We start from the raw sequence: 22,672 nt of genomic DNA on the forward strand, positions 1-22,672 counted from the left end.
TGTAACATGGGGTCACTGTCTGGAAAAAGTTGAGAACTACTGTTTTAGAGGACAGCACGTGCATGAATGTACTTCATGGTTCATAGAAGTAAAACACAGATTTTTTTTCACTTGAGAGAAAATTCTCTCTCTGGATAAAAATGTATGAGTAGTGCTAGCTGTTGTTGTTTAATCCCATAGCACTTAGGAGCCCCAATCATGGACCCATATCCCATTGTGCTAGGCTCTGTACAGACAGGACAAAAAGATGGTCCCTGCTGCTAGACCATATTAAAACATAGTTTAGTTAATAGTTTGGATTCTTGTTTTTTGGGACTTTTATGATTTCTTCCCTCCTCCCCCACCCCCCATGCTGTTATGCAGGAGAAGTTCCAGATCTATTCAGCAATGAAGATATGGATGGCATTATTACAGGAATTAGGAACGAAGTCCGAAGCCTGGGTCTGATTGACACCAGAGAAAATTGTTGGAGATTCTTTTTGGACAGAATGCGACTGCAACTAAAAGTAAGGAAAATCACATGTGAAAGAAACTTTGTGAAACCAGCAGCTGGTGATGGAAAATTGGATTATTTGAATATGCTTTAGTGTGTGTTTAGAATCCAGGACGCTACACGTAAAGATGTACATTTCCACATAGGTAATGCCTTTGACAATGAGCTTACATCTATATAGTGGCTTTCATGCAGAAAGATCTCAAAGTAATGTACAAACGGGTTACAAACTATGGGCCTAATTCTTCCCTAAATCTGTCTTGAAGTTATTGGGAGTTTTACCTGAGTAAGGATTGCTGGACTAGGCTGTAACATTATATGCGAGTGTATTTAGATACAGGCCTTATCAACACTTGGACTCTAACCACTGGTTAGCTGCACTGGTGTAAATCATGTCTGCAGTAAGCATTTGCACTAGTGATTAAAATTTCACTTTAGAGTCCCCTTCACTCCCTATCATAATGCAGTTGTTTTATAAGTAAAATGTTGGAGCTGTTTAACAGAGCAACACTACAAAGCAGTTTAAGACAGGATGTGAAGAAGAATGCCATATCCTATTGAAACCTATTGTTGGGGAAATGTTATGTAGGCAGAACATAGTTATCCATGTTGGACACTGGAAAACAGAAGCCAGCCACTCTGCTCTTGTGAAAAGTGTCATGGGGTCTTTGAAGGCTTTAAGGTCACACACAACTCAATTTTACATCTCCTCTATACAGATAAAAAGAATATCCTGTTTTATAACCATAAAAAAAAAAAGCTTTGAAATGGATAAAAATCCTTGTACTGCTGGGGTTAAGCTGATCTCTAACCAATTTTCACCTCTCTTCGCATCCACTTACTCTCCGCTGCTTTTTTGTATCTTCTGCATTCCTCTTCTGTTGCCATCACTTCTGTCCTCCACTGTTAATTTCTTCTTTAATCCAGGACTGTGGTGAACATTGGATACTGGATTCTAGGAGGCATAGGGAGGGTTTGGTATGAATTGCATTCTCTGCTGCTTTTGATCATCAGGGTTGAAGTGCATCAGAGCTGAATGGGGAAAGTAGCTGCCCACTTTATATCTAGCTCTAGTTAGTGTTGTTAGTCTCTCAGTCTCATGAACATCAAATTCATAGGCAATTTTTTTTTTAAGAAGGGAGGAAAAAAGCTGTGAATTCTTGTATATCCCCTTCTCTTCCCTTTGTATCCCTCTGATTGCTCCTATGATTTCATTATTTTTAAAAGGCCTTTTTAAAAACCTGCTTTCAAAATGCCTCTTACCTTGCCACCATTTTGCAGGTCTCCCACTGTGCAAATTACCATTTCTGGAGACAACAACAGGGGGTATCTATTCACTTCGCAAAGACTGCAAAGTAGAGATGTTGTTGTTCCGTAGGAGACATAAAATTCATGAGTTAACACGCTGGCAGATATCTGTATGTACTTATGGTTATAGCTGGGTGACCCTCCGCCTCCCTACCTCCTTTCCCGAGATTTTCAGTGTAAACACAGACTAATAAGATATAAAAAGGAATACATTAAGTATTTCAATCAATTCCTGAACCTCAAGCTTAATGAAGGTAAAAACATCTCTTTACTATTCAGCATTTTACTAAAATCAACACTATAAATTAAGCCCCTGTTTCCTTTGTGATCACTGCTCATCTTGTACCCTCGTTAGATCTGGGAGGAGTATCTGGATTAAATCTGGGCAAATTTTTTTTGACAAAACACAAAAATGTGCATTTTCTGGGGTCTGAAACTATTAGTTGTATTTTGTTCAATTGTTTTGACTGGAAAAATATTTGAAATAGTCTAAACATTTTGTTCCCACTTTGATTCAAAATGGCATTTCAATTTTAAATATGGACAGTTAAAAAAAACACTCAAAATGGGTGAAAATGGCTAAAAAAACCTGAAAACACTGTTTTGGTTGATTCAAAACTTTTTTTCTAGTTTTCAATCCATCAAAAAAGTTTCTAAAAAATTGTTTCAGTTCAAATTGAACAGGATTTTTTCCCCATATTTTTCAGTTTGGTTCCAGAACTGAAAATCCATTATTTGCTCAGCTCTACTCCAAATTCAAGGAGTCAAAGCACACACTGTACCTATTTGAACCACAGCATTAGAAGTGCAAAAGGCAGTCATTTGGGGCATAGACAAAGAAGGTTTTATAGAAGGACAGAAAGAAAAAAAGAAACATGTATGAAAGCTGTGGAAAGGCTGACACAGCGCACTGAAAATATTTGCTTAAAAAATCAAACATGGAAGGCAAGAGTAAAAAGCAAAATGCCAGGATAAGAATGACAAAATTGTTCTATTTGGAGCTTCAAAACAACTCTGCTATTAAAATGTAGGGCTGACATCAGTTTTGCTTATGTTGGTATAAATCCTAACAACTTTTGCTAAGGTTACTGTTGTTTCAACCAGTTCCCCTCCTCTCCTCCATGACTGTTCATTCCTTCATTTTTCCCACCTCCTGTCTCCTTAGTTATCTTCATCATTTGATATAGAAATTAGCTCTGAAATTTTTTGAATTCTGGGGCCCTTGCGTACTGGTCACCAAAATAAGCACTGGTGGCAGTTTGTTGGCTACATAAGAGCAAATGCAAGAACACATTACTAGAATGTAAATTTTAAAATCGCAAAAAGTTCTGTGTGTAAGGACTGGAAAGCAGGTGGGATGTGTAGATAATTCAATAAATCCACAATTTATATGCTAAGAGGAAGTTAAAAGAAAGCATAAAAAATACAGTACCTTGTAGATACTAGTGAGTTATTTTGAGGTGAAAAAACCAAGTAAGCTTAGGTAGAAAAGCATCTGCACCCCAAAAGTGCAATATAAATAATAATTCCACAGGTTTAATTAAATAGGTCATCAAAAGTAATTGTGATACGATAAAAGTAATTGTGCCTAACATTTAGAAAGGAGAAAAACTACTGGTTGGGATGGAAGACTGAGAAACTGTTAAATTCTGAGTTGCTCCTTGCTTAGTAGTGTGTGCAAGACTTTGGATTTTGATTGTCCTTTGATTGTACCTTTGAAAGGTACTCAGAAAGCTGGGTATGAAATCTGCATGAATGTGAGGAACAGAGGCTTGGCCTACACTACAGCATTATGTTGACATAAGGCAGTTTATATCAACCTAATTGTGTCAGTGTACACACTACAGACTTGCTCCTGCCGATGTAAATGCCCTACTACACCAACATAGTAACTCCACCTCCACAAGAGGTGTAGGGCTTATGTCGGTGTAGTTAGGTCGATACAGTGTCCGTGTAGACACTGTAGGTTACTTACATTGGCTGTTGGCTGTTATTTTTGTCAATTTCACGGATGGTGGGCAGGGGGCTAGGTTCCCTGCTGGGCTGCACCCACTGGGCTCCCTTCTCCAAGCCGGGCTGCCTCTGGGGTCCTGGCTCCCCCCTCGCAGATGGACTGCTGCCCAGACTCCCACTGGGAGCCCAGGTGCTGCCCTGAGGCTCCCGGCTCCCCGCCTGGAGCAGGGCTGCGCCTGCCTGGCTCCCCAGTCCCAGCCAGACTGTTGCCCAGACTCCTGGTTCCCCATTCCCTGCTGGGAACCCGGCTGCATTGAAGCTCCCTGCTTCTCACTGGGAACATGGCAGCAACTCAACAGGGAGCTGAGAGCCCCAGCAGCCTGACATGGAGCGGGGAGCTGAGAGCTGCCCTGGTGGCTGCTATGCTGCTTGCGGGAAGCAAGCTGCTGCTCCCCTGGGCTCCCAGCAGGGAGCAGAAAGTCGGGATCCTTGGTGCAGCCAAACTCTCAGCGGGGAATGGGGAGCTGGGAGCCCTGTGGCAGCCTGGTGGGAAGCCAGGAGCCCAGGGGCAGACCTGCTCCTTGGGTGGAGCAGTGCGTGTAGCTCAGAGCTCAGGCTCTCAGCCCCCCACACTGCCCCTCTTCAGTAGGTGGAAGTTCTCCTGGTGAGGATGCACCACCAACAGAAGAAGGGCAGTGTGGACGTGAACCACTGCAGTAATTACTGCAGTAGCTGTAAGTTGACCTAACATAAGGTAGCTTACTTTTTTAGTGTAGACATACCCTTAGTTAAGTGGGAAAGAAGTAACAGCTTCATGAGACTGCAACATAGAAAGGGAACGTGCAAAGGTGTAATAAATACAACTTGGTGTCACAATTGAACTGAGTGGTTGCAGAAAAGTAGGAGGGCTGCATGGAGGAGGGGAAACCTATTTGAAGATCACAGAGGAGGAGGGGCATGAAAAAGTTCAGATAATCATCCATACTTTCGAGATTCTCTAACAGAACCTCCTATCCTATTTTTGTTCACTCAACTTATTATTGCTGACACATTCTCAAGTGCCATCCAGGATAAATGTACAAGTGAGTTATGGGTAGAGGAATTTGAGGTAAATAGGAGAGGGGTGTTCCCTCTGTCTGTATATAAATGAGATCAACTAGGGAAAACAGAGTGACTACAGCAAATCAAATCTCCATTATAACATGAAATAGTCGTTCCTCCCCCCATGCCACATACAGAAATAAACACACTGAGATCATAGCTAAAGGGAGGTGAAGCATTGTTCCAAGCATGATGGAAATTGAATTGCTACATGTGAGCCACAATTAATTAGGAGTAAAAAAAAAGGGGGGGGGGGGCGCTAATGGAATAAAAAATGGTGAGGGGGTGCAGTGCAAAACTGAGACCATGATCGCAAATGCGTGGATTTGGGACCTTAATTTTGTTTTTTATATGTAGGATTTTTCCCAGTAACAGCTCCAGTTGCCATCTTACTAGCTCAGCTGGTATTTTCATGTTGACAGTTGTCTGTCTTCTTTACTTCATCTTTCCTTTTCCTCCTCTACCATCACTTTCTTCTCCTCCCTCACTGCCAGTCTTTCACTCTCTCCTCCCCCTCCCTCCATTTCCATAATGATTTCCAAAAGGACTGTTGAAATTGTGCTCTTTATGCTAATCTTCTGGCCAGTAGCGTTTCCCTCTGAGAACAGTGCCAGCAGTTGTGTGAAGCTGCCAATGATCACACAGCCCTACTTCTGGAGCCAGCACCATCCAGAGGAAGCACCACTCTGCCCCTACACCAGTAATTGTGAATTCAACAACAATTTCCTTATCCCATTGGTAGAAAGGGGTGGAAGCACAGGGGAAAATCCCCATACCCATGCACTGATTTCAAGCCCTTCAAAGCTAGAACAGACCAACGGCAAAGTGACAAAAGCCACATGGGGGTGTTGTGGCACCTTAAAAACTAACAGATTTATTTGGGCATAAGCTTTCGTGGGTAAAAACCTGAGGTTATGCCCAAATAAATCTGTTAGTCTTTAAGGTGCCACCAGACTCCTTGTTGTTTTTGTAGATACAGACTAACGCGGTTACCCCCTGATACATAGGGGGTGGTGTTGCAACAGACTCTAGAGGTGCCAGTCAGTGATGAGGGTCGCCTTGTATGAGGCATGGCAAACAGGTATAAGAAAAAGACAGTCCGTGCCCCCCAAAGACTTTACAATCTGAGCATAATCTTCATTATTTGAATGGTAGGTTTCCCAGGGTGGGGTGATTACTGCTGGAATTTATTCACCTTTGCCCGTAAGTACAGATTGATTGCAACAAATGGTCCATATGGGTTACTCCCACATAAGAATTTTTAGAAAACTGTTCTGCAGTAGTTAGCCTTCGGTAATTTTTTATAGTGCAGCCCTCATCCCAACTTGTCTTTCTTTCCCCTGCCATCCCTGCCAAATGTTATTCCTGACCAATCCCCTCTATTTTTCATCCTTTCTTGACTTCTCTTATTTCACCCCTCTGTCTTTCCCCCACCCCAGCTTCCTTTATTTCTCTGCTTTTCTTCCTTTTCAGCTGGCCTCACTTTGCTTCTTGACAATTTTCTGTGAATACATTATAACGGCAGTGACAGATGACTAAAGAGGCAGAATAAACCTATCATCTATCTAAAGTGCTCCGCCAGTCTCTGTCCTGGCTTCTGCAGTTATTAGGAATGATTATAATCAATTCTGGACGTTTTACAGTTTTAGTGAAAGTATTTGGGTATTTTTCCACTGGAATTAATAGTATTAAAATACTTACTCAAACAGATGTTGATACCACATGATTTGAAGTATTCCTAAATAATAAGAGAAACAATGCATCTCATTCTAGGAGAGTAGAAATGAGCAAAAAAAGACTCCTTCCCACTTTTGACAATCTAATGCTTGACATTCAGTAATTATGTTAAATCAAACATAACACCCTAAAAAAATGTTAAGTACAGTAACTGTCCCCTCCACCAGCGCCTCTGGAGTAGCTTTTGCAGGACACTGATATCAACAAATCAGTCTCATCACAGTATTAATTATTATTATTTATTTTATTTTTTATTTTTTTATTTTAATTTTTTATCTTTTTATTTATTTATTTTATTTTTCTTATTTTATTATTATTTTTTACTTAGATATTTTAGCCCTGATTTGGAAGCTGTATTCTGCTTTCCAGAAAGAATAATCATTGGAAATGTATGTACAAACTATGAGCCCTTTTCTTTTTTCAGATGCCTTTTGAGCTTGCAGGGAGATATTGAACCAGTATTAGATATTACCTTAACCTACATAGACTGTTAGATTGGCTATCTGACTCAGTGAACTCTAGCTGTCTGTTGTTGACAAAATTTTACGGTCACATTACTGATTTTAATATACATCGAGCTAAGTAACTGATACTAGCTTGGGGAGGAAGGAGAAACAGGCAGGCATTGTTTGTATAACATACAATATAGTGAGTAAAACTTATTTGCATCAGGTAAAATTGTAGTTTGCCTAAGTTCATTAGCAGCTAGGCTGATTGGAATTTCAGCTGTGAACCCACTTGCAATGGCTCATTGCCATGGTTCACTACATTCCTTTCTTTATTCGCCTCAACTTGCCTTGTAATTCTTTACTCTCTTTTCCCTCCTCATCTCTGCAGATCATTTTGTGTTTCTCTCCAGTTGGTTCCACGCTGAGAGTTAGAGCTCGGAAGTTCCCAGCCATAGTTAACTGCACAGCTATTGACTGGTTTCATGAGTGGCCGCAGGAGGCCCTGCACTCCGTCAGCAGGAGGTTCATTGAGGAGACGGAGGTGATTGAGGTACAGAGTTTCAAGCTCGTCAATCAGACGAGAAAGCAACACAGATCCTTGAAAGATCAATAATTGAATATGCTGGAAAAACAATTTCTTCTTTATTCCTTTTGCATATTCGTTGTCTTTTAAGGTTATAAAGCTTACCCCAGCTACTGACTGCATTTCTATGACATGGGGTCATGGGAGGGGGAGGGAAACAGTGCTGAGAGTGCATGGCTTATCTTCCCCAAAATTTCCCTGGATGTTGGGCTTTTGGAGATCCCACAGAAATGAGAATGCCCCAGGCCATGGGATAGATTTAACCTTGTCAGTATAATTAGAGGTGTTCACTCGCACAGTAATAGATGGGGAGCAAACATTTGCAGTCTACAACCCAGATAGGTACCTCAGCAGAGCTACGTGTTTTGCATCCACTAAAGGTCTGGACAAGTTGAAATCTTCCCAGCAGCTACACACACAATGCAGCCCACAGTTTAAAACCTGGGGACTGAGTTATTTCCTCCCCTTACACTGGAGTCTGAAACTTGACCCACCCCAAAAAATCACATGACAATATGTTTCCTTTTAGGCTTTCAGTGTGTAAAAAAGCCCAATCGTTGCTCTTGTGATGGGCAATGAGGCTTTTAAACAGCCTGGCAGCATTTTTCCAATTGTTTTTTTAGTCCCGTATTATCTTGTGAGCAGTATGGAGAAAGAAGAAAGCTACTCATTAAAAGACTTTTAAAGGACATTGACCTCCTTCTCTCAAGGGTGTTTTGTTTCTGTCCCTCTTTCAGCCTGATAGGGACATGAGGGTGTATAACTGATCAGGCAGCTGGCATCGTTACCGATGCTGATGGCAGAAACTGATGTGACAGCGTAGATAACCTAGTTCCTGATATTACAGTGCTTGCTACTATATAGTTCACATTAAGCCAGAAAAGATGTTTAACCTCTTTCAACAACTCTGAAAATATTCCTCTGTGAATTTTGCATCCTAGGGTTTTGGGAAGACCGTAGATCCTCTCCCTTTTCACAATGGCAGGTTCTGAGTTGTTTTTCTAAAGTAGTGTGCAAGTGAATTTGGTGGCTGTGAAGGAGAGGGACTCTTAGCAGAGGCTGGTGTGCCAGCTTCTATATGCAATGGTGGCTGGATCCTAACTTTAATAGATGCTTTACTATTCTGGGTATTCAATCTCCTTTGGACAGAGACTGACAAGGGTATGATACCAGCTTGTGCAGTGGTTTTATGATGTAGACAACTATTTTCACTAATGAGCTACATGCCAATTTGAACTCTGATCTCCAGATGTGAAAAGTTGGTGTATTAGCCCCTTGCTCCCTCATATGTGTCTGTTTTTAAACGTTAGAATCTAATGTGTGTAGAAATTTAATGCAGAGAGGGTGCTGCTACACAGTTTCATTTATAAGCAAAAAAGATGTAGGGAAATTGTTGGTTTTGGTTCAGTGGCAATTAGTGTGTAGCAACTCTGACTTTCAGGGGATCGTACTTCTGTTTTCCTGTGTCCGTCTAGTGATGTAATGGATTTGTAGAGATCAGAAGCACAGGATTTCAAGAGTGCAGATGAAGAGCCTAGCATCTCAAGTCAACTATCCCTTGGCATTAAGGAGAAACCCATAGGGAGAGTTTCCAGGAAACTGAATGCTGTGGGGATGGCAACTGAAGGTCTGGCAGTGGCAACAGGCAAGATACCACTTAGAAAAGAGCTTGCAGAACTTGATGCCACCAGTTAGATGCAATAAGCCTGCAACTTTGGGAAAAGGAACAACAAATTTTGTGCTGGATTAATATATTTTCTGTTGCTGATGAACATCTGATTTCTGTGATAGACTTTAGTTATTAGTTGAAAAGCCTGAATAGGGAATAACATTTTAATGTGAAGGTGACTGCCACATTTGCAGCATTTGTACTCCGTTCACAAGGGAAAAATACAGAATCATTAAAGAATAAAGTAAAGACGGGATGGAGGGGCCTCTTTGGTGATCTTTACATCCTGGTAGCAGAGCTATGTTGTGTCCTTTACCTCCTGTGCCATTGACAGTGATCAGTGCCAGGCAAGTTGTAATATGAAGAGTGACCAATGACATCTACTGGCTGTGGAGAGACTTGCTTCACTTCTTATCTCAGTGTCTCACATCAGTGTTTGCTGTAGCCCGCTCTACAGTGGTATACTGATGCCTCCTATAGGATTCTAAGAGTAAGAGAGAGAGACTTAGGAATCCTTATTGTTTTTGATATAAACAGCCTAACCTTGCCTTGCAAGGTACTTAAAGAGATTTTGGTGTTAGGGCACCTGAATATTTTATTTTATTTTATTTATTTATTTATTGCTGTTTTATCAACTTACACATTCCTGTTTAGTTTAAAGGGGAAATGAGGATAATGTGCAGAAGAGAAAGCATGTTTATGGTGCACTTTCTTTTGCCTAAAGGTTTAACACATTTATTTTGATTTGAATGAATACAAATTTGATCACTTCCTTAATAAATTTTAATCCACTCCATTAAGAACACAACATGTCATCGCAATTTAGGCGTTTAATATTAATGGACCCTGTGTTAAGAATAATGTTTTTACATGGTGCAAAGTACCTGCTTTGGACATCTGGAGATAATTCATTAACAGGAGGAAATATGTATGTGCATATTTGATTCTCTTCTGTACACAGGCACAAATGAGTGAATAACTGCCCCTAAGAAATATTTTCCCTGTTCAGCCTAATAATGAAATAAATGGCAACTGACCCAATAGACAAAATAATTTGACGTTTTATCATCACCGGACATTTATTTTAGGACTCTGTCTCAGCACACTCTCTTCTCCGAGTAGCATTTGATGGCCGAGACAGTGCAGATAATGTCAGTGGGTATGTGAAGCCAATTAGAAGACTAGCATGGGAAAACAAAGTATAAAAAGACCAGCAAGGGGGGGCGGGAGTGGAAGGGGCAGGGTGGACCTGGAATAGAGAAGGACAGAGCAGCTAGAACAGCTATCTTTTTGAAAGAAAAAGAAAAACTAAGGGAGACAGAAGAGAAGCAGAAATGAATCAAAAAGGCAGGTGAGGTGAGTAGCAAAGAGGGCAGCTGAGAAGGAGTGGAAAGTGTTGTGAAGAGGGAAAGATCAGAGGGTAATGGGGAGCAAAGGAAGGTCCAAGAGAGTGGCAGAGGCGTATTAGGGAAGCAGGGTGGGAGAGGATCACCCTGAAGAACAGAGAGACCCTTAGCTGGTATCTGGCCGCCTCTGTCAGCTGAAAGGGATTTAAGTGGGTGGGTTTTTCCTTTTTTCGTTTGTAGTGCTGCTGTGTTTCATGGGTAGTTCAATTTGCGTCATTTTAGATATTTAGATATCCTTTTATCGCCTCTTATCAGAGGAGGCTTGTTAGCCACAGCTCACCTTTGTCCAGACTGTTGGCGTGTATTATGATTATGCCATCTAGTAACTTGGGAGGATGAATGCCAGATCTATAGTTAAGCACTTGGTTATTGGTATAACCTACACTCAACTTTTAATTGTCCCAAACCTGTGTTTTAAGAAAACCACAGTAACTACAAGAGGTTTTAGTTGGATGCAGGTTTTGAAAGTGTGCTTTAAAAGAAAAAAATCACTACAAATAAAATAGTACAGCTAAGTGACCCCTTTAAAAATAAACCTCTGTGTTTAATGCCAGCTCTCTTGTGGTGAAATGAAACAGAAGACATTCAGGCCGATAGAGAGTAACTGGATTTTGGGGTTGGTTTAGGGTTCAGCATTTAAGCAGCATCTACAGGTGAAGAGAGAAAACAAGCTTTCTCCCCACCTCTAGAGTGAAATCCTGGCCCCACTGGAGCCCATAGGAGTTTGAAACCAAAGGCAAATTGGGCAAGGATTTTACACCTATTGTTTAAAAAGTCTCACACTGCATTTTGGGACTGAGTGGGGGGGAAGGACTGGCAACATCCCAAAGCTTCATTCTAATCGGTTACTAGAATCTCTGGAAGCAACTAGGCAATGGTTATTACCTATCACCATGTTCAGTGGGACTGAAAGTGTAATCAAAGAACTTCACTTGGACTAACAGAGGACTTACAATGGCTCTTCTGCAAAACCCACATCGATTTTCAGTAAACTCCTTTTTGCTTTATTTCTGAATTATGTGTTTAAAAAACTCAGCTATCCTAGCAGCAGGATTTCACCAGACCCGCACTCAGTTCTTTCTCATCTTACTTCCTGTGCAAGGGCTATGAATACTCAGAAGAGAGACAAAATAAAATAGATGAAGATCAGTGGAGTGGTAAATGATGATGAGAATAGGGCAGTCATGCAGAGCAATCTAGCTCGCTTGGTAAACTGGGCCCATACAAATAAAACCTTTAATACAACCAAATACAGAGTTGTTCATCTAGGAACAAGGACTGCAGGCCATATCTACAGAATGAGGGCCTTTATTATGGAAAGCTGTTACTGTGAAAATGATCTAGGGATCATAATAGAAAAGCAACTAAACATGAGCTCCCAGTGGGATGCTATGGCAAAAGGGGCTAATGTGATCCTTGGATTTATAAACAGGGGAGTAGAGAGCAGGAGTGTGTGGGGGACAGGGGGGGATGTTTGCCTTTGCATATGGCACTGGTGAGATCAATAGTGGAATACTTCATACAATTCTGATCACGTTTTTAAAAGGATGTTGAAAAATTGGAGAGGGTGCAGAAAAGAGCCACAAAAAGGATTCCAGGGCTTAAAGTGAGAGAGTTAAGGAGTTCAATCTGTTTTGTTTATCAAAAAGAAGATTGAGAGGTATCTTGATTTACAGTGTTATAATTATTCTCATTAAGAGAAAATACTGGTACTGTAGGGCTCTTTAATCAGGTGGAGAAACGTATAACAAGATCCAATGGCTGGAAGCTGAAGCAGAAAATAAGGCACATGTTTTTAACAGTGAAGGTGATTTACCATTGGAAAAAACTACCAAGGGAATTTGGTGGATGTCTTCAAATCCATACTGGGTGTCTTTCTGGAAGATATGTTTGACTAAAGCCTAAACAAGTTAGTGGGCTCAGTGATGGGTATCTGGGTGAAGCTTAATGGCCTGCGATATACAGCAACCCAGAGTAGACGATCTAATGATCCCTCTGGCCTTAAACTATGAATCTATGAACAAAGTGTGCCTCTGAGAAAAGCAAGTGACTTGCCTTACTCAACAGCATCCTCTCCAGCTGTAGGAGTCTCACTGGAAGGGTACCGGCCATAGCGTGGTGTAGTGAGGAAGAGAAAAGGAGCTTAAAGTTGAGAGAGACTAGGGAGGAAATGGAGAGCGTCAGAGTAGAAGTCAAGTTGGTTCTGGTGGGGGGTTTTAAATGTTTTACAACAAAAACTCAAATTGATAAACATTAACACGCAGCCTGGCAAAAAGAGAGAACCCCGAGTAGAGATGCTGAGATTTAACGCCGTATATTGGGTGTATAGGGTTAATGCTCCGTTATAAAACTTTGATTGGGGCTGAAATAATGCTTGTAAAGTGTGTTCTCTGAGGTATTAGCCCTCTCTGTCTAATCTTAGTATGCCACATAATCTCCACATCCCACAACCAACTGTATTTTCATATATCTACTGGAAACATAAAATAAGGGGATCCACAATTAACCTCTCTTTCCTCAAACAAACAAAAAGACAAAAAACCCCTTCCCACTCCTTTGAACTTCTTCTGTTGTGTTCTCTTGCACTGTAGTGCTGGAGGTTTGGTACTAAACTGTGCACTTCGTTTAAGAAAATTTGTCATTCTACCCCTTAAGGTGCTGTTTCTTGCATAAGATACAGTGAAATCCAGCATAATATGATATAATGGCAGCTTGAAATATCTTCCCTTCCTGGCTCCCAATACTAACAATGGATAGGTTTCCCTCCCTGTTTTGATAACTGCCTAAATTACACAATCAAGAGGTTCAGTAGCATCAGTCATTTCTGCTGTTGCTTAGTGTATTTTCGGCTAACGGAACTTGTCGGCGAAAGCTGAGATCTGTAGTCAGAAGGTAGAATAGCTGGTTTGGTAATGACTAGTTTAGATCTTGAGAAAAGCAATAAATAGCCTTCCTTATTCAGACAAAAGTCTTCTTAACTCCAGTAGTGACCCAGAGCGGATACAGGATTGTCTGAGCTCTTACATGCACAAAAGCCAGTATGCCGAGATCTAAAATAAAGTGATTTCCTTGGTGCATCGGAAGTAAAAAAAGACTTTGCCTTTGTATTTTGTTATAAATTAGATACAGACTTCCCCCCCAATTCTCTTTAGGAATATTGAATATTCTTGATTCAGAATTTGGTAATCTTGGTTATTGGCTTGTTGCTATTTTATACTTCCTAGTGATCAGCAGTTAAATAAAAAATTGAAAGTATCAACTAGTTTTACATAAAGAAGGCCAAACTAGCAATAATAATTTTCTTTGCCTACATCTCTGAATGGGCTTATACTGAAAAATGCAATGTAGCATTAAAAAAAGGAGAGAGATAAATGAATGGCAGAATAAATAATTTATGCTAATGAAATTACTGCAATTAGTAGTTCCACAATGACCCTTTTAAAAGCCACAGCTGTTAATGTCAGGAAGTGCTGTCACTGCTGACCTTATCATAAGAGAAAGTGACAAATTGAAAATGCAGGGAAGACCAATCATCAAAGAGGTCTGTTCGGGAACGATTAGAGTTTTCTGAAAAACAGTGTGAATTACAACCAGCTGCTCTCTGGCTCGGCATATCTCCCATGCTGTGCCATTTTGTTAAGCTTGATAACAATAGTTATTTTGCCCCATTGAGACAAGTTGTCTCAGGCCACTTGCAGCTCTACCGGAACCCACTTCTTCCCTCACTGATTTACAAATGAAACTGTTGTTAAAGAGTGCTTTTCAGGACTGCTGAGTAGAGACCTCTCATAAGCATCATGATTGGGTAGGGGCCAGTTACTCTCTAAGAAGGTTGCCCTTGGCTAGGATGAATATCTGTACTGCAATGTTTGTGTGTATAATAGACATTTAAAAGTAAAAGACTGAAACAGATTTCTGCTTGTGACCAAATGTGCATAAAATGTCTTTGTTCGTTTCCTTGCTTTAAGAAACAGATTTCTGTATTTTATTTTATATTAGCTGGGTTATGCTACCTTGGTTCCAACAAAGGATGTGGAGACTCTTATTTATTGTTTTAAAGACAATTTATTTCAACTTTCCATATATGCAATCATTCGGTATTTGGTTCCTGCTTCTGATTTCTGTTATTGCAATCACAGGTGAAACTGTTTTTTGTTTTGTTTTGTTTTGTTTTTAAGCTAGCTTTTAAAGCCACAAAATATAATGAGGCTTCTCACTGAGAAAAATTGTAAGTCTATCTACACCAACCTGATTGTAATATTAATGATGTAGGTTTGAAACGTTTAACTGCATCAGCAACCACTCATGAGCAATTTTCCAAAAGATCTCTAAGCATTATTGACAATGCTTTGGTAAATTATGTGTGACTTTCCTAAGAGTTGGTGTAGCTCATTTAATTCATATTAATTGATTTTTAGGCTTCCCTTGATTAATTGAACTGGGTTCGTCTTGTACAGAATGCAATAAATAATCATTAAAATGAGGGAGATGTGACTCCACAGATTATAAAGTTAAGTACATTAGAAGTCATAGAGGACAAAATGGAAAAATAAAGTTTAACCCAAGAAGTACTTTCCCAAGCTCAAAGTTCTACAGAATATATATGCATATATGCTAGTGACTCTAATATTCTTAGACTTGTATTTTTTTAAAAAAAAAGCCCAAAACATTTCTCATAGAAAATGAGCTTTTCATTCCAAGCTTTATCCAGTGAATAGTGCTCCAGATCAAAGCCCCAGGGTAGCATATTTTATCTGTTGGGAATTTTGGAATGACAATAATTTAAAGACATGCACTTGGAACGCTCCTTGTCCTGTCCCTTCCTGTCCTCCCCACTTAATATAAGCCGAGTGGATGAAGACAGAGTTTCACTTTTGTCCATATTTTGTGCTTGGCATGGGACTACATGAGTAAATATTATCCCTTTCAAGAGCTTTAAATATGCTTTGCCTGCTTTAATTATCATGTAGTATATTGGAAGAGGTTATACATTCTAAAGGATCATAAAGTAGGATTGTCAAATAAAAACTATAGGAAAGAAGTATGAAGAAATGCTCCATTGGAGTACAATATACATACATCAGCGGCTCTCAAACTGTGGGTCGGGACCGCAAAGTGTGTCGCGACCCCATTTTAATGGGGTTGCCAGGGCTATCTTAGACTTGCTGGGGCCTGGGACCAAAGCCCGAGGGCTTCAGCCCTGGGCATCAGGACTCAGGTTACAGGCCCCTTGCCTGGGGCTGAAGTCCTTGGGCTTTGGCTTTTCCCACCTCCCCCCCACTGGGGGCTCAGGCTGGGTCAGGCTTCAGCCGCCCCCTCCCCCCCCCTGCGGTCGTCTAGTAATTTTTATTGCCCAAAGGGGGTCGAGGTGCAATGAAGTTTGAGAACCCCTGACATACACTAAGCAATGGATTAAATGCCTGACCCAATACTCATTGAAGTCAATAGAAAGACTCCCTTTGACTTCAAATGGCATTAGATTGGGCCCAATCCTGTTCTTTTGAAGTCAATGGTGGTATCACCTATTGACTTCAAGTAGGAACTGGATTGGGGATTATGATATATGTAGGAGTCTGTGGGGATCAGTGGAACCAGAGCAAGACCATCATGCACACTTTTTACTTGACCTGAAAATGATTTTTCAATCAAGAGTTCTAGAAGTGAAATATCAAATTCCTAGCACATTAACTCTATACTTAATAGTACAATGGTGATTAATTATAGATCTCACCATTTTTAGCCTTCTGTTGGTGTTTTTTAAAAATAACTCAGATCAGGGATGCCGGAATGGGGGAGCCAGGGGGTCATGGCCCCATCACTTTTTACCAGCTGTAAGGGTGAGCAACAGGAGAAGGGGTGGAGAGGAGCGAGTGGGGGTCTTGGCAGAGAAGAGGTGGAGCGGGGCCTTGGGGAAAAAGGATGGCGTGAGGGCAGGGGCTCACGGAGAAGGGGCAGGGCCTCAGGGGGAAGGGGCGGAGTCTCAGATATATGGTGAAATTGTACATAATACTCAACTGCTGTGGCAATGAAAGTCTTGTGAGTACTGAGAGAGAATTATTCTAAATTGTAAAAAGCTGGGGAGATAGTTTGATTATTTGAATTCTTTGTTTAGTGTACTGAAAGTGTTATGCTTTTGAAATAGAGTTTGAAAATTATTATTGCTAGCGATCCTTTCTTGGTTGTGTAATCTCTTCTGAGATATATAACTATTTAACCTTTTAAATATTCCTTTGCCCTGGCATTAAATTTGTTTCTGTTCCTTTGATGTTTTCAGCCACATGTTCAGGATTCCATTTGCCTTTTTATGGCCTATGCTCACACCAGTGTCAATGAGATGAGTGCAAAATATTATCAGAATGAGAGGCGGTACAATTATACCACTCCAAAAAGTTTCCTGGAGCAAATCTCACTTTATAAGATCCTGCTGGAGAAGAAATACAAGGAGATGTCCAAGCGCATGGAACATCTGGTGAATGGCATTCAGAAGTTAAAAACCACAGCTTCTCAGGTAAATTGAGGAAAGACATACTCTTGTCGTTCTCTCTCCTCTAAGGAATGAATATTTTTTCAATCCGACCCAGGCAAAATTTGGTAATCTTATATTGAAATGTCTCTGCACCTTTTCGGTAGGCTGCTGAGTTCTGGCACTGCTGCTTCAGTGCTGTACTAGGTCTTTGAAACTGGATTTTATTTTATGTATTGCCTTTCAAACTCCAGGTACCTGTACATATCTGTCAAAGAAATGGGTTACTATCTTAACATTTGAACTAGATTGTGGCTCAAAGTCAGAGCATACCCTGGAGGGGTGAGAAGGGCTCCAGAAGAAATTTTAAGAGGCTCAGAGCACATACTACAGTAGCAGCAGTGCCACCCTGGGAGAAGGTACAGATATGCTCCTTTCTATGATAGCTGGCTGGCTGATGGGGAAGGGAGGATTAGAGGGGTGAAGCCATCACTTCTTCCCGCCTCTTTTTAGGAGGCTAATGCTAGCTAGCTGTAAGCAGTGCTGTGCTCCCCACCAAACGGACTCATCTCTGCACAGGGATACCAGGAGTGGGAAAGCTCTTTGGCTCCTCTTTTCCCCTCTCAGCCTCAGACACATGCTCCTGGCTGGCAATTTGTTTGCTAAAACTACAAAGTCTCTATGTTTATAGATCTATATAGAACATTTAAACATTCAGTTGCAGTGTTTGCACAGCATTGCAACTTTGTGCTAGTGCATGAGAACCGGGGGGACAGACTTTACTTTTTTCACATTCCCTCAGCTTGGACAATAGGAATAAACAGCCAACATTAAAGACTTTTATTACTGTATTAACAGTCAGCTTTAGGATGCCACATGGTGCTCATGAAACAATGCCTCAAGAGAGTTAAGTGAGAAGATTCCCAGGGTTCTAACAGAGGCAAAGGTGGGGAGAGGTTGTATAATAGGTTTTTTGTTGGGCTTCAGAATTTCACCTTAACGTTTTCCAGCAAACAAACAGAAGAGCCCTCAGCCCTTCTGCTGGCTTTGAGGTTTAAAGCCACTAGTACTGACTTGGCACCTGTCTATATCAGGTTATAGTGAATCTCTTCTGATTTGATACAGAATCAGATCATGGCCAACAACCAGATAAAGTGCTTGGATGAGTAAGAAAAGCCAAAGAATAATATATATTTAAAGCCCTTCCGTTATGCATGGAAAAATACTGTTGTTGGATATTTTTATGTGGGTGACTAGCATGTCAAGCAATAAATTGCTCTTTCAACAAACAGGTAGCCTTTGTTAAACAAAACCTGATTTTTTTAATGGAAACCCTTCGGCAAAACTCCATTAAAATTAATTATGAAAGGCTTTTCAGAGTGATTAATGAGCATTTTCCAACATGTCCCGTTGCTGCTGTTTATACATTTGCATCTATGTCAGGGCTCGCAGCACCTTGTTGAGCTGCTTACACATTTGGTTTCAAGAACAACCTTGGTCTCTCAGAAACTGGACAGATCACGGTTTGCGCACATCAGAGGAGCTGTTGAGGTTTTGGTGGGTGTGGTTTGATTGTTTTGTATAATTTGTTAGTTCGTTTAGAAAGCAGCAAACTTCTCCTCTGAGCCACAGAAATGGGGCTGTAATATGGAAACAAATCATAACAAGTGAAGATGAAAAATAAGGGATGGATACTATTTTGCTTTGAAATGGAACTGAAAACAAAGTTCAAGTACAAGTTATATCCAAGTGTTATACAGCCCCCTTCAGGAAATGTACATGTTCAAGAAGTGTGCCTGATTAATGACTACTCCAAAACATTTCTTCTCTGTTGCACTGTAGGTAGAAGACCTGAAATCCAAACTAGCCTCTCAAGAGGCAGAACTACAACTGAGAAATCAAGATGCTGAAGCTTTGATTACTAAGATAGGGCTTCAGACTGAGAAAGTGAGCCAGGAAAGAGCCACTGCTGATGCAGAAGAGCGAAAGGTCAGTCTAATTCCTCCATTTAGGGTTGTTGAGCTGTATTTAACACAAAATAAACCTTTGTAGGTGAACCATTTTGAACAACTTCCTCTCTAGGGAGCATGAAGTCTAAAGAATTATTATACTTATACATGTAACTGCATTTCAGACCATGATTATCATTTGACCTTTCTTTACATTATGCATTTTCTCAACCTCTTAGCTCTTTTAATGATATGAAAGAACAATAAATACTGAGCTCATTCAAGCGTATAATGGATATGGATCTTCACAATCAGGCCTATTTGTAATACAGTAATGGTCACAGAGTCTTCTCTGAGAACTTTAGGTTTCTAAAGGCTTTGTGGTTTTAGTTAAATTGAACAATTCAATTAATAACGAAGTCCATTCCATTGCCTTACACTTATTTCCAAATTTTGAATCTTAAAATCCTTCTATGGGATGTATAAGTAGGGTGACCATATGTCCTGTTTTGGCCAGGACAGTCTCTCTCTTTTTTTTTTTTTTTAAAGTCCTGTCCGAGCCGTCCCGACTTTTTTGGGAAAAGTGGGCATTTGTCCTGTTTACTCTTGCCAACTGATCAAATTTGCAAGAGCAAATGGGAAAAATGCCCACCTTTGTCAAAAAAGTGTGAGCAGCGATGGCAGCCCCATGCAGGGCTCAGATGGGGAGCAGGCAGGGCTCGAGTGAGCAGCGACACGAGCCCCAGCCCCAGATGGGGGGGAGGTGTTGGGCGAGCAGCTCATGCCAGCCCCATGCACCAGGGTGGAGGGCACTTGGGCTAGCCCCACGCAGTGTCCCGTTTTCCCTTTCGGAAATATGGTCACTCTATGTGTAAGCAGTTCAAAATCTGCATTATTTTTCTCTGCTCTGCTCAGCATATGGAATTCTCTATCAATTTTATTATTAAAAAGATAGAGAAACTAGACTAAAATTCAGGGTTTTATCCTGAACCAAAACATTTAAACCACTAAATGAAGCATCCTATTTTTGAACTAAAAATACAGTGAATATATCTTTATACTATAGTAGCCATTGATCTATTTAAGTCCTCCTACCCTAATGGACTTCTGCAAGCTTGGTATTTTGCTATGAAAACTGATGTAGCAAGTCTATGTAGCAAGAACTATGATTCTATGATACAAGGGTTACTATTAGGTGTACTTTATTTTTTTTAATGCAAATTTTTGAGCCTCATTCTGCTTTAATTAAAGATGGTGTTTTTTTTGTTTTGCCACTGATACAAATAGAAACTGTATCAGACCCTTTTTGTATCTCTCCAGCTTATGCTAATTATGGACTTTAACCTTTGCAAATCAAATTTTATACAAGAATTTAAAAGATTTGCCATAAATGTTAAAATCAAAATAGTGTCATTAAACTTGCACAGGTTGGATTGCTCAGGAAAAGCTCCCAATTTTTTCAACCACCTTTCAGTGGACTTTTTATTACATCTGTTCTGCATGTTTCCGATAGATTTAGGATTGAGGAATGTCCATAATACAATTCAGATTACTTCATTAAGCAATTAGGTACAACACTTAGTGTGATTATCATGGGATAATCACACCCCAGGCCATTTTCTTCGGGCATGAGGCTATGCCTCAAGCCTATAACAATTACCACAGTCCCTTTAGTTGTCTTATTGCTCTTCTAAAATGTTTTAATTGGGACGAAGGTATCTGTGTGTGTGTGTTACACTAATCCCAAGATATTTTAAAAAGATGCAGATGGTCTATAAAGATTAATCTGCATCTGTAATTTTTTTATAAAAAGTGATAAGCAAATGAGAATTCAAGCAGTTTATAAATATTTTTCAAACCATGGAATGTTGGCAATTGGTCACACTTATTTTAATTACTTTAGTTTAAAACCTTTAGAGTGGGGAAGTGTGACAGGGTCCCCGGTGTGCAGCCTGGCCTGTGGAACCACTGAGCCTCTCCAAACCCACCAACCTGAGGTATCCCTCACATTTTGATGCTGATGTCAAGCTACAAACATCTAATAGGCACTGAACTTACACAGACATCCACAGGCAGGGACACACCTGTGATACATGAATGATCTTTCAGCCACTCATGAACTATCAATAGGGAGGCTCCAGCCAATTCCCTCCATCCTGGCATCCCAGAACTGTACCATCTTGCACTGGGTCAGAACCCTCGCCAGTGCAAATTCATTACCTAGTTTGCCACTCCTTTGTGGAAAAGTGGACATGCACCAGCCTTTGTAACCTGAGCAGATTTCCCAAGCACTTCAGACAACTCACTGGTAAGGATAAAACATCAAAATGAGTTTATTAACTACAGAAAGATAGATTTTAAGGATTATAAGTGGTAGGCATAAAGGTCGGAGATAAACTAAACGTTTAGGATTAAGGTAACTAAGCAAGTGTTGAATCAAACAGCTTTGACAGATGATACAACCAGGTTACAGTTCCTCTATACACAGACTGGACTCTCTTTCTAGCCTGGGACCAGATTTCCCCAGTTCAAAGCCTTTGCCTTCCAGATGAGTTTCCAGGTGTTCAGATGGGGATGGGCGAAGAGAGGCCAAGTGATAATGACACTTCCTCTCTTTTTTTATTTTCTTCCAGTTTGCTGGAAAGATCCTTGCTGTTATGATGGGATCAGGCACTCCCCATTGGTCAAGCAGTCTCCATTTCATACGTGACTTCTCTAAGGAGACTCTGGGACAGTGGATTCTTTTCTTTATGGGTGTTGAGCTATTAACGCTGTCTGGCTACTGATGGCTACTCCTTGTTGTAACTGAAAAGCAGGTTTTGGGTGTTCCCAACCTCACAACATATTTCAGTAACAATACTTCATAACATCACTTACAATCACAGTACATACAATCCAATGGGATATTAATGTTCAACAGATAAAGACTTTTAAAACAATACCTCATACACGGCTGCCAGCCCAGATTATTGTACAAACAACTACTGTAGCTAGGACATTATCTATTCATAGTAAAAGCTTTCGTGGAGACTTTTTACTGCCAATGCACTGTAGCATCTATCCAAATGTTAATATCCCAATCACTGTAATATTTTTCTTTCTCTGTAATTAGACTTTATTCAAGCAAGACCAAACAGGAAAAGTGTGCATGAGAAGCTATTTCACATGAGTTGTGAGGTACAAGGATAAAGACCAAACTAAGTACAACTGACTTCAGCCCCAGGCAGCATATCCTTAAAAAATAAGTACAATAACCTCCTAAATATGCATTTGTAAGTGATGCCGAAATCCTGTACTAAGGGCTGGTCTTTATGAGAAATTTGCACTAATATAACCCAAATTGGTTTTTAAACTGATATAGTTCAACCATTGCACAAGGATGTGTGAATGCTCTTATTTCAGTTTTAAGAGTGGCTTAATTTGGTTTAGGTTAAGCCTTTCCTAATAGACTTCAGACAAACTGATATAAAATTCTCTTAAACCAAAATAAGAGTGCTCACAAGGAAGCTGTATTGATTTAACCATATCTGTTTATATTCCCACCTGAAATTAAACCAGTGC

General features: G+C 40.4%; 1 protein-coding gene across 1 annotated transcript in view; it reads left to right on the forward strand.

Annotated features, from left to right (window-relative positions):
- DNAH11 (dynein axonemal heavy chain 11) overlaps positions 1-22,672 on the forward strand; it is a 293,212-nt gene that overhangs the window by 176,096 nt on the left and 94,444 nt on the right. Inside the window, exons 54-57 of the mRNA XM_065583334.1 lie at positions 364-506; positions 7,430-7,591; positions 16,974-17,207; positions 19,005-19,151. Coding sequence (XP_065439406.1) covers positions 364-506; positions 7,430-7,591; positions 16,974-17,207; positions 19,005-19,151 — 686 coding nt within the window. The remainder of the gene's footprint in view (positions 1-363; positions 507-7,429; positions 7,592-16,973; positions 17,208-19,004; positions 19,152-22,672) is intronic.

This window comes from Chrysemys picta, chromosome 2, assembly GCF_011386835.1.
Source record: "Chrysemys picta bellii isolate R12L10 chromosome 2, ASM1138683v2, whole genome shotgun sequence".
NCBI classification, from domain to species: Eukaryota; Metazoa; Chordata; order Testudines; family Emydidae; genus Chrysemys; species Chrysemys picta.